The 15,118-nt window shown below is 37.4% G+C and overlaps 1 protein-coding gene across 1 annotated transcript; it reads left to right on the top strand.

Annotated features, from left to right (window-relative positions):
* The first annotated feature begins 3,454 nt into the window (after nucleotides 1-3,454).
* On the top strand, nucleotides 3,455-14,737 carry LOC120112855 (uncharacterized protein At5g49945-like). The gene is made up of 3 exons (XM_039132779.1): nucleotides 3,455-4,550; nucleotides 13,804-14,007; nucleotides 14,092-14,737. The coding sequence occupies exons 1-3, from the start codon at nucleotides 3,516-3,518 to the stop codon at nucleotides 14,317-14,319; spliced, it is 1,467 nt and encodes a 488-aa protein (XP_038988707.1). The 5' UTR covers nucleotides 3,455-3,515; the 3' UTR covers nucleotides 14,320-14,737.
* Nucleotides 14,738-15,118: the final 381 nt, after the last annotated feature.

The raw sequence follows: 15,118 nt of genomic DNA, 5'->3' as shown, positions 1-15,118 counted from the left end.
CCATATGAGATATGAAAAAGTCTAATTTCTACCGGCATGAAATTGAGCTATTTTTTTTTCAAGTATGTTCTTAAGCTTTTAGATAGAATGAGGTAAAATCTTTTTCTTTATTTAGGCTATAATAGATATTTTACATAACGTTTTTAGAAAAGTAAATACTCAACTAAATATAAATCACAAAGTTAAGTCGGTTATGTGAAGAAACTACTAAATTTATTGTTTTTCAGTCAAATGCTCTGTCAAATTCTCAAAAAAATATTTCAGTGAAGGAAAATTCTTCGTGCGAACCAAACAAGCCCTCAATTTTCGTCCAACCACTTAGCTTTATACCTATCACCCTATTGCCCATGCAAACTGACAAGCGATATAGATAGTTTTTGCATCAAAATTTAGGTCATACTGCATTTGTATCTCATTTAAATGGATACAATGTTGAGATCACAAAGGCATAAAATTCTAATCCTTGGATGTCCAAACACTGAGCTCGTATTGCACATGCATACGAGGATTTGCCCACTTTATTGTTCATTTATGGTCTTTCCAAGGCTTGCTTAACCTCCCTTTGCATTGGTAGGTGCACATGTCAAGTTTAGCTATATTTTTTATCTTTGCTACAACGAATGACTCAAACACTTCTAGTATAAATAAATCCAAAAAGGTTAAAAAGTAACAAGTCTCGGAGCACTCTAGGCAACTCCCTCTCACCAATCCAGAAAATTTTCTCAAAGTGATTTGCCACATACGAGGCCGCCCAATTTACAGTTTTATTGTCCTCTCTATAGACATGCTTGGCCTGAAAGGCAATGTCTCGACCTACCATGGCCCAAATATCACAGAATAATGGGTGGCAACCACCCATGCCACCGGTGCACCCTTGGATTCAGTCGATCACCGTAGCTAAGTTATTCTCGAGCAAGACTGCGTTGGTCCACAGAATGCATCGGGCCTAACATATACTATATCTACTTAAGCTAATCATCATCATGAGGCGAGAATTTGCTCCATCCGTTGCCAATCTTGGACCCATTGATTATGAGTAGTTGAGTTTGGTTGATGATATTGCACTACTATTAATTGCATCAAATTATACAGAACAATTTATTTTGCACCAAACTAGTGTTAGGCATATATAAATGACATATGTAAGGAAGCATGGATAATTATGATGACGAGCTTCTTATGTGACGAGTAGTTGAGTTTGGTTGATGATGTTGTACTTTTATTAATTACACCAAACTATAGTACAATCAACATTTTACCCAAGCTAGCCATAGGCATATGAATGACACAAACGCAGGGAAGCATGGATGACTACGATGGCATCTAAGGCCAGGGTTAGTCTCGGACACAAAATTTACTGATGATGAACTAAGGTCAACTTCAGTTGATATGGCCATGAATTCTGGCTCACTTTGTGAACTTCAGTAATTTGACGATATCTCGTTCATCCAGGCTTCGATTGTGGCAATTCAAGTTCCATTGGAGAGAGAATTGGATGCCGAATGTTGAACAAGCTTTTTTTTTTTTTTTTCTTTTTTTGTGCTAAAAATGGATGCTTAATACAATACGAGTATGAATACACTTAATAAAATTAGAGAACAACAAATCCTGAAGTACTCCGGATAACTCTCCCTCTTCGGTCTACAGGATACCTCCGGAGTGACGGGCCATATAAAAAACCACCCAGTCCGCAGCCAAGTTAGCCTTTTTAGAAGAAGTGGTTTCTCTTGAAACCTCTAATTCTGTTAATTATGGTAGCATCATCTTTGAAACTAATATGCAGTGGGCTGCTCCATGGCTGCAATTTGAGCGCATTTCTTTCAAAAATATGTATCCATTGGGCATTTGTGAATCGACTGGCACCTTGTGTTCCTTAATGAATTCATCCCGGAGGCCGAGTGTTCATCTTGAGTGTGTTCCATCCATATTCATATTTGCTTAAGCACAGCTTTCGTTGCAACCATATGATCCTTCTGAGTTTCGTCGGCGACATCTCGTTATGTAAGTTATTTTGATGAGATCTCTTTTAGATTTTCGTATCCTTGGTTCAAGGTAGTTGACAGTTATGAGAACCCTTAACTGCCTCATTGATGGACACGAGATATGGTAGAGTGTCCTATTTCATTATTTAGAATTTATTATATAAAATAGATAAAAATATATTTAATAGAATTAGAGCTGGTCAGATAAAGTTGAAAAGTGCATTTGGAACAGTATACGATAAGTATTTATTGGAAACCTAAAAGAGAACCTATAGAATAACAATAATGTTCGAGTTTTATTTAAAAAAATTAATTTTTTTATTGCCTAAATTTTAGTTGCTTTAAATGCTTTAAAATGTTTTTTTGTGAGATGTCACCTTGAAAAAAGTTGTGATTCTTCGAAAGAGAAGGTTAGTTTCTGTAAAAATCTAATGTTTTCAAAATATTACATATCTTCGAAACTATTGCGTCTTTAAATAGACTTCTCCAAGATTTAAAAAATAATAATCCGATCTTTATTTATCACTAGTACTCTATCTTTCAAGAGTTTTTTTATATATAATTTTTTCACTTATCAGCTATCTACTTTTTGTTTTTTTAATTTTTCGGGTATTTGCCTCCACAGCGACCGTGTTCGTTAGAGAAAAATTTGGCTGAGACAGGTTATTTTACCTTGAGGACGAGATTACCACAGATCTTCACGTAAGAGGTAAATTACATTTTTAGGATAGTGTACATCACACGCCTCATTCCAGACAAGCTCTTTTCAATCTTTGAAATTTTTCTACTAAATTATTTTTTTATAATACTTCTATAAAATAAAGATATAGCAATTTCAAGGCAAAATATTTCCAACAAATAAAGTCTACAATGTTGTATTGCTCATGACGCTGAGCAATAAAGAAAGTACATAAAAATAATTGAGTGTCATAGAAATGAATATTAAGATGGATGGATGATAAAATTCAAAAGAATAAATTAAAAAATAAATATATTAGGGAAGCCGTAGGAATTACGCAAACTAAGAATAAAGCCATAAAATTTGATTGAGATGGTGGATATGTATAATAAAGATACGGAGAAGCCCTTATAAAATTTATGATGATGAAAGTATGATGCAAATATGACTCGGTAAAATCAATCTTATATAGACAGTAAAAGTCTAGAATGGTTATGAATTATGGTTAGGATGATTATAAATTATGGTTTTGTGAACGGTAATAGATTGGGCGTCAAAGCCGTTGGCCAAAGCCGGGAAGCTTGCATTGTAATAGCATATAGAGAAAGTATGTAATCTCCACAATAGATTATTAGAGTTCAGCCCTATTTCTGGCAAAACCAGTTTTCGTGGTAATCACCGTTGTAACGCTATTTAACGGCTGTTATTTAACACCATACGATATATTTCCCTATCATCATAGGGCTCGGCCGAGTTACAAGAAAATATAAATACCCCCCAACCCCCTCCTTTTCTTGACAACTCCACCCTCTCTCTCTCTTCCCCCCTCTCTTTCGGAATTCCTCGAAGCTATAATGGCGAAGGCGAGCCCGATCCGGTGGCCGCGGGCGCTGACCGCCTCCCTCTCACCGCGTGGCGACGCCCTCCTCCTCCTCCTCGCCCTCCTCTCCATCCTCTCCCTCATCACCCACGAGCTCTCGCGCCACTCCGCCCTCGCCGCCGCCGACTTCGAGGGCTTCGACGCCGACGACCTCGACGACGCCGACGACGACTCGCACACCCTCCCCTCCTCCTCCCCCCCTCCCCCCACCTCCCTCTCCTCTTCCTCCTCCTCCTCTTCCCCCGAGTCCCACCACGGCCCCCCTCCCCCCTCCGACCCTTCCCATCCCAAGCCCTCCACCCCCCTCGACTTCTGGGACGAGGAAGAGTTCGAGGGCATCCCCGATACCCCCTCCCCATCCGACCCCACCCAATCCCCCGCCGATCCCCTCCCATCCGATCCCACCGCCGTCCCCTCCAAGCCCTCCCCCACAACTCCGCCCTCCCTCCAGTCCTACTCCATCGAGATCGCCTGCATCAGCTTCTTGATCTGCTTCGCCATCAACTACTTCACCGGCCGGCGCCAGAACGAGGCGATCGCCCTCGCATGGGCCGCCAAATTCGCCACCAAGGACTCCATATTCGATAAAAATTTCAGCTTGGTCGGCACCGGAGACGGCAAGGACACGCCGCTGCTGCTTAAGGAGGGGCAGGACGTGTTCAAGTTCTATGCCAGCGGCCGGCGATTCTGCCAAGGCCTGCTGGCCACGATGGAGCTGCGCAGCCGGCACGACCTGATCTCGAGGATGCTTGATCTGGTGTTCCCCAAGAAGGACACGATCACGTTCGAGGTGGTGATGAACGAGGATGCGATGGACCATGTCGTGCTGGCCCTTGCGAGGAAGAAGCTGGCGAAGGCGATGCACAAGGAGGCCACGGACCTGCAGCGGTTTGCCACGCTGGTGACGGCACCGCCGTCAGGGAGGAAGTGGGTTGCTGATGAGCTGATGGTGGTTTCGGAATCAAAGGAGGTCGCTGGGGATCTGATTACTGACGCCGTGCTTGATCAGGTCAGTTCTTTTCGTTATGGCCATGGATTAGACTGGTGACTTATAGAAGTTGTGTGTGTGTGTGTGGACCATAAAGAATCACTTATGAAAGGTAAAAGTTCATCGAGTTTTGATTCCAATTAGTATATGAGGGAAGAAATTAAATTTGACCAGATGTAACATGGTTAACCGTATGACAGGTCCGAGATCTATTGATATAGGGATATCAATTTTTTTATTAAAAAAAAAAACAGAAAAGGTAACCAATTTTTATATAAGTATTAAAAAAGATGCAGTAAGACATGATGAAGATGCACCTAGGTGTTTTACTAGAACAATATTGTCATGATTTCCTTAACTAAAATTAAGTTTCCTGGTTCATGTTGTGACAATTAATTTTCCACCTGGCCATGTTCTGCTATAGTTATAGAGATGCGTGCTTGTTCTGGAATAGTTGTTATAATATATGATGATGGTCTTGAACAGTGACGAGAGTAAAGAGCATTTGTTAGATTTTTCGTTTGAAAAATTGGAACCATGTTGTGAGTAAACGTGTCTATTAATTTTTCATAGTATTTAGTTGGTTGGCTCATGATGAGAAATGAATGGCTGTAATGCTGGTTAAACTTTAAACATGGGAGAACATTCTTGTAGGATTGCAAACTTATTATAGTGTATGTTGAGTGGGAGACTAATTGATTGCATGTCTTATCTACTTCAACTTTTCCCCCTTATTCATCTTTTCATTGTCTAATTGAAGTGTTCCCCTACAATGTTCACTGGATAACTACATAAGAGATGTTGACTAAGATTTCAAATAAAGGATTTTCTCCAACGATGGATTCCTGATGAAATATATATGAGCTAATGTCTGTAGACTTCTGTTAAAAATTGTAGAACAATGCCTTTTATGCATATAACTTGGCAGGATTTTATCTTCTTGTCCATCAAATTTGACAATTTAATTTTGGTTGGAATTATATAGAAATCTAGGATAACTAATAAATAAAAGTTGCAGTTCTATTAGGTTATAGTTCATGAGGTTCTTTCCCACCCCCAAAGTAAGCAAATAGTTGAAGAAGAAAAGAAAATAGAGGGGCGGGTATGGGTGGCTTTTTCACCTCTGTTATATCGTTTCTTGTAAAATAGATGAAGATTGGATATATCCTTCATACCTAGTTTTTATTGTTACTTAAAATTTGCATTTTTATTTTTTGTTCATTACTTTTTTTCTTTTTACCAGAATTGGTTTTATTCCTATTCACCATTTTTATTTTGATCAAATTGCGTCTTTCCTGATTATTGATGCATTGAACTACCAAGCATTTTCCCATACCCTTTTTCTTTTTATTTCAAAATTTTTAAAATCATTAACATCTTTTTGCACGTATGCTTTTGTCATCTTAGATTGTATTTTTCATTCTGAGAAAATGTCATGCAATGGCATTAAAGTTGACGAACATCACTAATATTCAACTACTTGTTAGTTAATTTAGGGAATAATTATGGATCTAATATACTTTAAGGTTCATTAATGTAATAAACTATTTGTTATTGCCCCATAGAGGAAGATCTTGGCTCCACCATTGCTGTCAATAACAATAATTTTAATTATTCGTAAAGCAAAATATTAAGTAGAACTTTTTGAGTTAATAGCCAAATGGTGTTTATAATTATAACATGCTAAAACTATTTTATGTTAGGGAAATTTTGTTAGAAGCATCCACTATGTAAGGTTTGCTTTGCATTATGTTTGTTGAAGAGGGAATTATTTAGTGAAATTTTCTTCACATCTAGCTATTATTTGTATTGATGGAACTAGTGCAAAATAAATTTCTAATGTCCTTCCTCTAATTGAATATTTAGACGTATTGATACGAAAGAGTGAAGAGCAAGATTTGAGAAAGATATCCTCAAATTCATGAGATATGAATTGGTGATGAAGAGTACAATTGTGTTACAACTTTGTATTATAAATAGTTAGAAATTTAATTCATGGGTATTTGCATATTCTTTACAATCAATATCTTGGACCTTTCCATTTTGATTTTGGCCCCATGCCTATAAATCCTCGACAAGGAATATTTTTTCTTTGAAGTTATATTTATAGTTTATGACAGTGTTTCCAGCTTGTTGAATTGATCATCTAAGTTTTCAATTCTAATTAGCTACTTAGATCTCTTTACATCTTACAAAACTATGTATGATAACAAATTATTAAAAAAAATATCATAGATACTATGATCCAATAAGCCTGATAATGAGCTTAGAGTAGCCTATTGCCCATTTGGTTGAGTTGTACCAAGCATGGGCCCAAATAAATAGGCTTTAGATCCAAGATAGGACTCACCTTCATGGTCTAAATTGATCTTGGGTTAGCTTGGGAAAAGCTTATGCTAGCTTCGACTTTGCCTCAGCAAATTTCCCCTCAGTACTTAAAATAATATAATTATCTATTTATATTTGTGTAAATTATGTACATGTATATATGTGTTCATGCATGCGTACTGAATTTGTAGACACTTTGGACCATCTATTCAAGATGTAGGGCCCATATTCATTAGAATTAAAGGCTAGTGTTTATTTCCTCAATCTTCCAAATACTTCCCTCCTTTCTATTTTGCCCTTAGCAATTGTGGACCCATCTTGACCTTAGCTACCTATGAATGGATGAATTCAACTATAAACCACCTGCTGTCATTGCTATTCCAGGCCATCTCCACCACTCCCTTCCCTTAGGAAAAAGCCCATTCCACTTGCTCCTGCATCCTCCTCTCCTTGTCCTCCTTTCCACCGAAGTTGCCAAACTCCCTCCTCGTCCTTACACTTTGCAGTCTCCACCATATTTGCCAAATACCACCTTCCTTTCTCCCTTTCTTCGCATTCGCAACTCAGAGGTAGATTGGTCTTGGCTATGACTAGGCATGTCTAAGGCCCTTATGTTTGGGCTCAAGGCTGTAAGTGGTGGCCAGTGCCGATTTATGTGTGTACCATGTGGGGCCAATACTAGCCTTGGTATAAGTAGCACAACACCCAATAAACCCTTTTTTATGCATTTTTCAATTATAAAACAATTTCGAATTTTGAATATTTTAATTTTGTTATTGGATGTCCCTTATCATGGCAGTCTCACCAACACTAGCAATGGAATCCTTATACATGCCTAAACTGGGTTTGCCCTTAACTGATGATTTCAATCCAGGCTTGGGCAAGGCTTGATCAGCCTTCAACAACTTCAAGCTAGGCTCAAGTTAAAATGGTCTAACCTTTAAGCTGCTTTATTTTTAAGTTCTAAGGGTGGGTTCTAAGCTATCCAAACTTTGTATCCTCACTTTGAAAGTCGAGCTTGCTGAACAGTTACACCATGAAGATTTTGAAAAGAGAGAATTAAGCAATTAAGTGTAGTGTCAAAATATCCACCATCTTGAACAATGCACATCCTATGAAACATCATACCTCTAATAGTAATTTCTATGTAGTGAGAATGTAATGACCCTAGCAAATTGATTATCCAAATAGCAAGTTGAACTATAGTGGTATTCATGGATTCAAGACCTCCTCTATTTCCAACTAAAATGTGTCATTACTATTTGTAGTACTAGATGATAAAGATTCATTATAATAGTATGCATGCTAAGTTGATTGTGGCATGTGTAGCGTTGATTCCATCAACCCTATCAACTTTCAAAGTTACTTAGGCCCCTTTTACCTTTCCCTACCCTTCTTTCCTCCTTGTTTATGTGATGATCTCTTAACCAGTTTGATGCTGCTAGATGGAAGAATAATGAGCTTAGGGAATAGCTGATAAAAAATAATCTGTTTAAACTGAGTATGACTAAATAGAACCTCATCAACTCATTACCTCCAAGAATGCTCTCTAAACCTACTATTGACGTTAATGCCTAAATCATCTTTGACTTGGTCACTGCCCTTTAATAAGGTACCTTATTATAAATTCTTCATATCTATTCACAATATATAACTTTATCCATATGGTCAAATCTTTCACTGCAAGGATTTTTAGTCTTTTGGATTTGTAAATGAGCTACTTGATATTTATATGCATAGCCAACCATTGAAGAGCGGAACCTGGAGATGTTTTTCTTTTTTCTTTTTTCTTTTTCTTTTTTTGCGCGCGGGGGGGGGGGGGGGGGGGGTGCAATGATGCAAAAAAACTCTTGTATATATTGTGTGGCATTCCTCTCCCCTTCTTTCATTTTCTCCCTCCATTTTCTTCTGCTTCTCTTCCTATTGTTGTGTAATAATGGCATATTAGCAACCCACGTAATCGATAGCTTGGTCTCCACTTCCTTCTCAAGTTGAAGATGCAAACAAATCTTTTAATATGAAAATTACATCCAACTAAATTCAAGCATGCTTTCCTCCATAAGTAAGCAATCCTTAGGTAGTGTGGCATGGACACGGTTACGAGAATCGAATTTCGACACATATCCAAGTGTTTGACTTGGCTAGAGGGAAAAAGAGAGATATGGAGATACATAGGATAACATATAAATTTAACTAAATTATATATTTTAAATATTAAAAAGATATTGTTTATTAAGATCATTCACTGTACATGTTTCTCATTCAATCTTTGCAATTAATTTAAGGATGTTAGCAAAATAATATTTTGCAAAGTTGCTTCAATATCCACATTCTTAACAAATCTCGAGAAAGAATAAATACTCACTCCTAATATCAGTTAGAAGATCAACTCATTATTGGAAGAGTTCAACTTTCTTCCAATCTTTGAAAGCGGATATCAAAGAACTTCATATCCAAGTATTCAATATGTATTTGACATATATATGCATCCACACGGATTTTTGGAGCTGGACACGAGTGTCCATGTAATACTATGCTTAGGTAGAAAGAACCCTGTAGGGTTGAGAGTAAATGGCTCATGGGAATTAGAGAGAGAGTGACAGGACTGTGTCTATTGGATTTAGTGAAAGAGAAAGTAAGGAGGAGAGACAGGAGATGGGATATGAAGCCTGGTTGTTTTGTCGCTTTTTTGGCGCAATAAAAAATTGCTCTGCTAAAATTCGTCTTTCATGGTTTCCTTTCCATCTGGAATAGAAATTCAACACATTGACTAGACCTTGTCAAGGATTCAAAAGAAAAGTTAAAGAATGGGGAAAGAAAAATGTAAATCCACGAGTATGCCATTAACAATTGACTGTTTTTTCTCCTTTAACTTTTTAAACAATTTTTTTTAACACTTCTGTTTGCCTAATTTTGAATGCAGAATTTTGCTATTTATACGCACATGTTTGTTCATTCTTTTAGTTTCGAAATGTAAATAATTGAATTGTGTTTGCATATGTGTAACCTTATATACATAACCTGACATGATATTCATGAGATATTTTTATGCATCCCTCTAGCATAATGGCCTTAAATCTTTCTGTATTCATCTTATTGGTGGATAGGATATAATATTTGGTATCAGAACTTCCCCCCAAGCTCTCTCATGACAATCACCCATCGATCTCTATTTGAGTTCCCTCTATTCAATTCGATCGTTCTATCTATCGATAGTTAATGGATCATGGTGATTTTCAATTTTTAAACTTTAAGATCATAAGTTTTTTTAAAAATATCAAGAGCGACATTAATATATAATTTGCATTTTCCCAAACAAACTTTTGTCATTCTTAGGCATGTTATATATTCTTAACCCCCTCCCCTGGAAAAAGAAAAAGAGAAAACAACAAAACAAATTTTTGGACATACCTATCAGAAAAGCTATAGATGATAGGTTAAACAAGTTGTTGAGTTTTCTAATATTTTATGGCAAGTCATAAAATTGAAATTACAAGTTGTTTAACAACATTGATAAGCAAACCTTGCTCTAAAGGCTACTTAAACATTTTCAAAATATGGTTCTAACCTTTAATCATTTCCTTCACTATCCGCTAAGTGGGAAATTAGGTCTAGAGGATATTGTGAAGTGGTGCGCCATCCTTAATGGAAGAGGTTATCAAATGATTGAACAACCGGGATCAATTTACTTATGATACTTAGTTGACATTCATAAAAAGTATCCAACTCGAATATATTCTTTCTTTTGATTTCCAAATGAATGTTCTTGTCTTGCCTTGAAGGGTGTACTAATTTTTGGAATCTGGTACCAACAAGTATAATCCCTCCTAGAAAAGTGGAACAGATACTTTTAGGAGGGATTACTAGTCTTCCTAATCTTCTATTCGACACAAGAAAAGGGATTTTCCACCATTTTCTTGTGTCGTCTTGTATCGAAATAATAATGATATTTTCTCCACTCTCCTTAAGGAGGAACGTAGAAGGTCTTTAGCTCCTCAACTCCTGAAACCTCCAGTTTAGCCAAAGGCTCGATGAGGCCCTCTGATAGCCTGGTCATTTCAATAGGCTGCTCAGAGGTGATGGGTTCTTTGATGAATTCCCCATGTCATGGGATTTTCTTTCCCTCTTTTCTTTTTATTCCTCTCCATCATTCCTTAAGTCCCATAGGTTTGTTGATACTGTAGAATCTGACTGATTTTCTCATCGAGCGAAGGGTACAAAATTGGAATGAGATGGCATTTGACTGACGTAGATATTCTCCTTTCTATGACATTTTGCACCATGTAATATATTCATTCACTTCTCTTGTTTCTTCAAAAATTCCTTGACTAAATATAGGGGGAAGTTTCATGTTTTAAACAGATATAATAGCTTCATTGCTACACACTAATTAGTCATGCGGCAAGCCACATCCTCTAAATGAACACTGGAGATTCCTAGTCACAACAGCATTATGAATCCTCCCTTACACATTTATTAAAACAAATTTTGATACGTCTCTGAAACTTACATTGCCTAATTAACCCTATAAAACATTCTCGCAGAATTGAAATACCTATGCTCTACATGATCTGATCGTTGTTTCTTTACATACAGAGATTAATCGGTAAATCACAAATTATCTCCATGAGTACAACTGTTTGAACATTCGCTATAAGAGACATCCGGCATCTACTCATATGCAAGCACAGCTAGTACTCGTACATGACTAACAGGCCACCTAATCAAATCCTCCATTCACCATTCAGGCAACCACTCTATTTTCAATTCTGCAACAGCAAATAATAATATCATCCTGTAACTAACCATGAATCTTGTAATATCTTAAGATAATATTGTACCTCCTATGAAAGGCTTCCTTATGTGATATCAACCCTTGCAATACTTTTGTATCCAGATGCAGGTTAGTTCGTGAAGCTCTTAACTTTGTTGCAATGGCCTCTAATTACTCCATTCCTCTATTGGACAGCCTATTGAAACTCGCATCAGCATCTAGCATGCACCATTCTCTTCCTGATGCAACTCAACCCATTGTGCTAACTTACTAGGTTTTGTTTTTATTATTATTTGTCTTTTATAACGCAGGAAATACCTGTAAAGATTTCTCTAATCACTATATCGTCTCTTTATTTCCACAATCTTCAGCAAAGGCCAACCAGACATATTTTCCTAAGAATGCCACAGAAAACACTTCAAAGCTGAAGTGGTGGAGGCATCATTTTTGAATCAGGAGATCCTCTCTACATCTAATATGAAGGGCATTTAATATTAGAACTTTTCTCTTGCTGCTAAGTGAATAGCAGAGTTTTGGATGGAAAATTATCTCTGAGGAAATGCGAAAGCTCTGAAATATGAGGAAGATGAAGGGACTTATAATTGAAGCTATGTCCATATCTATATATAATATGAAGGGCATTTGATATTAGAACTTTGCTCTTGCCGCGAAGTGAATAACAGAGTTTTGGATGGAAAGTATCTCCGAGGAATTGCAATAGTTTTGGAATGTGAGGAGGATGAGGGGGCTTATAATTGAAGCTATGTTCATGTCTACTGTGGAAGAGTAATAATATGTTGGAGGAGACCTTTGGAAGGGAGTCACTTCCATAGCAGCAAAGAAGATAGACAATTCATTTGGCTATGACCTCTGGGTTGTAATGAAATGTGCTTCTAGTGAGCATACTTGAAAATTAAAATTACTGGAAGCATTGTTTCCAACTTGAAGCATAGCAGAATGTTTGTGTATGTCAATCTTCTCATTGTGCAGAATGGTGTTCACATCCCTTCTGAAAGGCTCAATAAGTGTGCTTGGATGCACTTTTGTGTCATCTATCAAGTCTTTCTCTAAAGTTGCTATTCTATAGTGATATTTTCTGAAATCCTAGTGGTTAAGTTACGAGTATTATCTCACCATAATCATTTTGCTTGGCCTCATTAGTCAAGAGAAGCATTTACTAACACCGATCTCAAAAGCTACTTTTGGCGAGTTAACACCTTTAGTTGCTTATTCAGGAGAAAGTGTGGGTGCAATGAAGTGGATATGTTAGAAATAGACAAAGTAATGAAGCTTTTAGGAAGTCGATGTGGATTCTAGATTCATAAGTGGGTGAATCACTATACATGGAAGATTGTGGCTGCTAGGATTAACACTATTTTCATCATTACCCCAGCTTTCACATGGAGGAGTCACAATGATGACCAGAAGCATTGCAATGTCCATTATAGCCATGTTAATCATCTTTTGTCATTTTAACGTAATTGAAACATCAATGGGACTTCCTAAAACTTATAAATTTTGAAGCCTTAGAAATGAATAACTGATGGCTTTAGTAAAAGCATGAGCTCTCTGCTGTGTTGTGGATCTCAGTCTCCTTATACAATAATTTGGGAGTTGTAGTTTTTTTTTTCCTTTTTGGAGCAGCTCATTTATTAATAGGCTTGAAAAATCTTGCAACATGGCTCTGGTTGCTATCAAAACCTACTTTAGCAATGGAATGATAGAAGTAGGGTTTGCATGGTTGCTTGCATCTTTCATGGATGGTGATTTTTCTTACAAATATAACCAGCTATATTACACATAGTTTCCTTCTATTTTTTGTTTTTTTGACAAATGGAATTTTACGATTTCCAGAATGAATATTTGAATTGGTTTAATAGGATTGAGCTTTTGTACATGGAAGACAGATAGCAATGCTACTTGTGAGACACATTTCTGAAACAAACTGCTGATGTCTTTAGATGTTAGGTAACATTGAATCATCTCTCTCTCTCTCTCTCTCAGACACACTCCCAAAAGAATTTGCTGCTAAACCTAGTTGCCAGTTGCTCTGCTAGATCTTCATGTGGAAATAATTTCCTTGATAGATTTGGTTATGGATAGAATTTTGTATCAATTAGTCTGTGTCAGTGCACATAATCCAAGTTGCTTCTACAACCTGTTATCTCACAGATTTTCGGGGAGAAGGCATTAGAGAAATTTGGGAAGTGGTTCGTCTCGCTGCATTTCTCCGACCAACAATCAGGCTCTCATAAGAAGATTCTCATGTTTAAATTTGTACTTCCAGATGCCAACAACATGGCTGACATGACGCGACTGGTTACTCTCATTCCATATTATATCGATTTGATTGGACGCTACAAACTAAGTTCTCATGTAGGTTTTTTTTGGCATATTGGTTTGAAATATGTGCTTGATTTCATGCACAATGTTAACTCTTGGTATTCATATGTGTTGCAGGCCCACTCTAAAACTGAAGCTGCTAGAGCAAAAGCAGCTCAAGAGACATTCAAAGAACTTCAAAATGTCAGGCAGGAAGCACTGCAGAAAAGAAAGGCCGAAAAGAAAAAGTTGATGGCAGATACTGAGGCCAAGCTTAGTGCTGAGGCACTTCGCAAAAGGGAAGAGAAAGACCGTGCTCGACAAATGAAGAAGTCAATGCCGAGAATTAAGATGCTCCGCTCATAGATATTCTACTTGCATGGGTTGCTGGGGCTTGTTGCATCTTTACACTTAATGCATAGCTTAAACTTGAAGCAAAGTTGTATTCTTCTGCATAACTGCTCCATGGGAACACTTATGCTGCTCTTGTTTCTTTTAATTTGTGAATTTCTAGGTCGTGGCAACTAAACCACTACCACAGGAGATCCTGTCAATGCTTTCAGCAGATTATTGGGGCCTCTAGGAGGCTGTTTCGCAGATCACCAATGCTGCTGCTTTGCATGGCTGGTCCAGTTATCATTTGAACTGATTTACGTGTGTAGTTTAGCACAACTGCTTCAGCAAATGCTGTAGTGTAGCATATTTGAATTTTGCTGTTACTTGTGGTGTGTTAGCCGAGACTCATCAATACATCAAGTATTATGAACTCATTTAGAATTATGAGCTGCATCAGCTGATTCTTAAGCTGTTAGGGCTTCTATTTTATTCAGCTTATTAGTTCTTGCAGTTAGCATTACCAGCTCACGGCGGCATGCTTCACCAATGTACTCGCTAGGAGTTTGCTGTCTACTCTGAGAACCTTGGAAAGGCAATGCTTCAGCAGTGTACTCACTATGGAGTTGGCTTGGATGGTAGACTAGATAATTGTCTGCTGTGTTACTGTCTTGTAATGCCTATATGCTACTTGAGAACTTCTGTGATGGCCACAGATAACCATGATCATTTTCCCTGACTGATTATCTCAAGAACTTATGGTGATAATCATCTAGAGTATTATAAGCCATATTGGTCAGTATATAATGCAAACTTTGGAGGTAGAGCTTTG

The sequence above is a fragment of the Phoenix dactylifera genome, chromosome 1 (assembly GCF_009389715.1).
Source record: "Phoenix dactylifera cultivar Barhee BC4 chromosome 1, palm_55x_up_171113_PBpolish2nd_filt_p, whole genome shotgun sequence".
NCBI lineage: Eukaryota > Viridiplantae > Streptophyta > Magnoliopsida > Arecales > Arecaceae > Phoenix > Phoenix dactylifera.
The sequence above is the reverse complement of the archived record's forward strand: the minus strand, read 5'-3'. Positions and strand labels throughout refer to the sequence as shown.

What these genes read in the sequence shown, in the direction of transcription:
- LOC120112855 (XM_039132779.1), top strand. Translation starts at nt 3,516, where the DNA reads ATGGCGAAGGCGAGCCCGATCCGGTGGCCGCGGGCGCTGACCGCCTCC. An exon ending in CTGACGCCGTGCTTGATCAG is followed by an intron (nt 4,551 to 13,803) that starts GTCAGTTCTTTT and finishes GTTATCTCACAG; the next exon opens with ATTTTCGGGGAGAAGGCATT. An exon ending in GCTACAAACTAAGTTCTCAT is followed by an intron (nt 14,008 to 14,091) that starts GTAGGTTTTTTT and finishes TATGTGTTGCAG; the next exon opens with GCCCACTCTAAAACTGAAGC.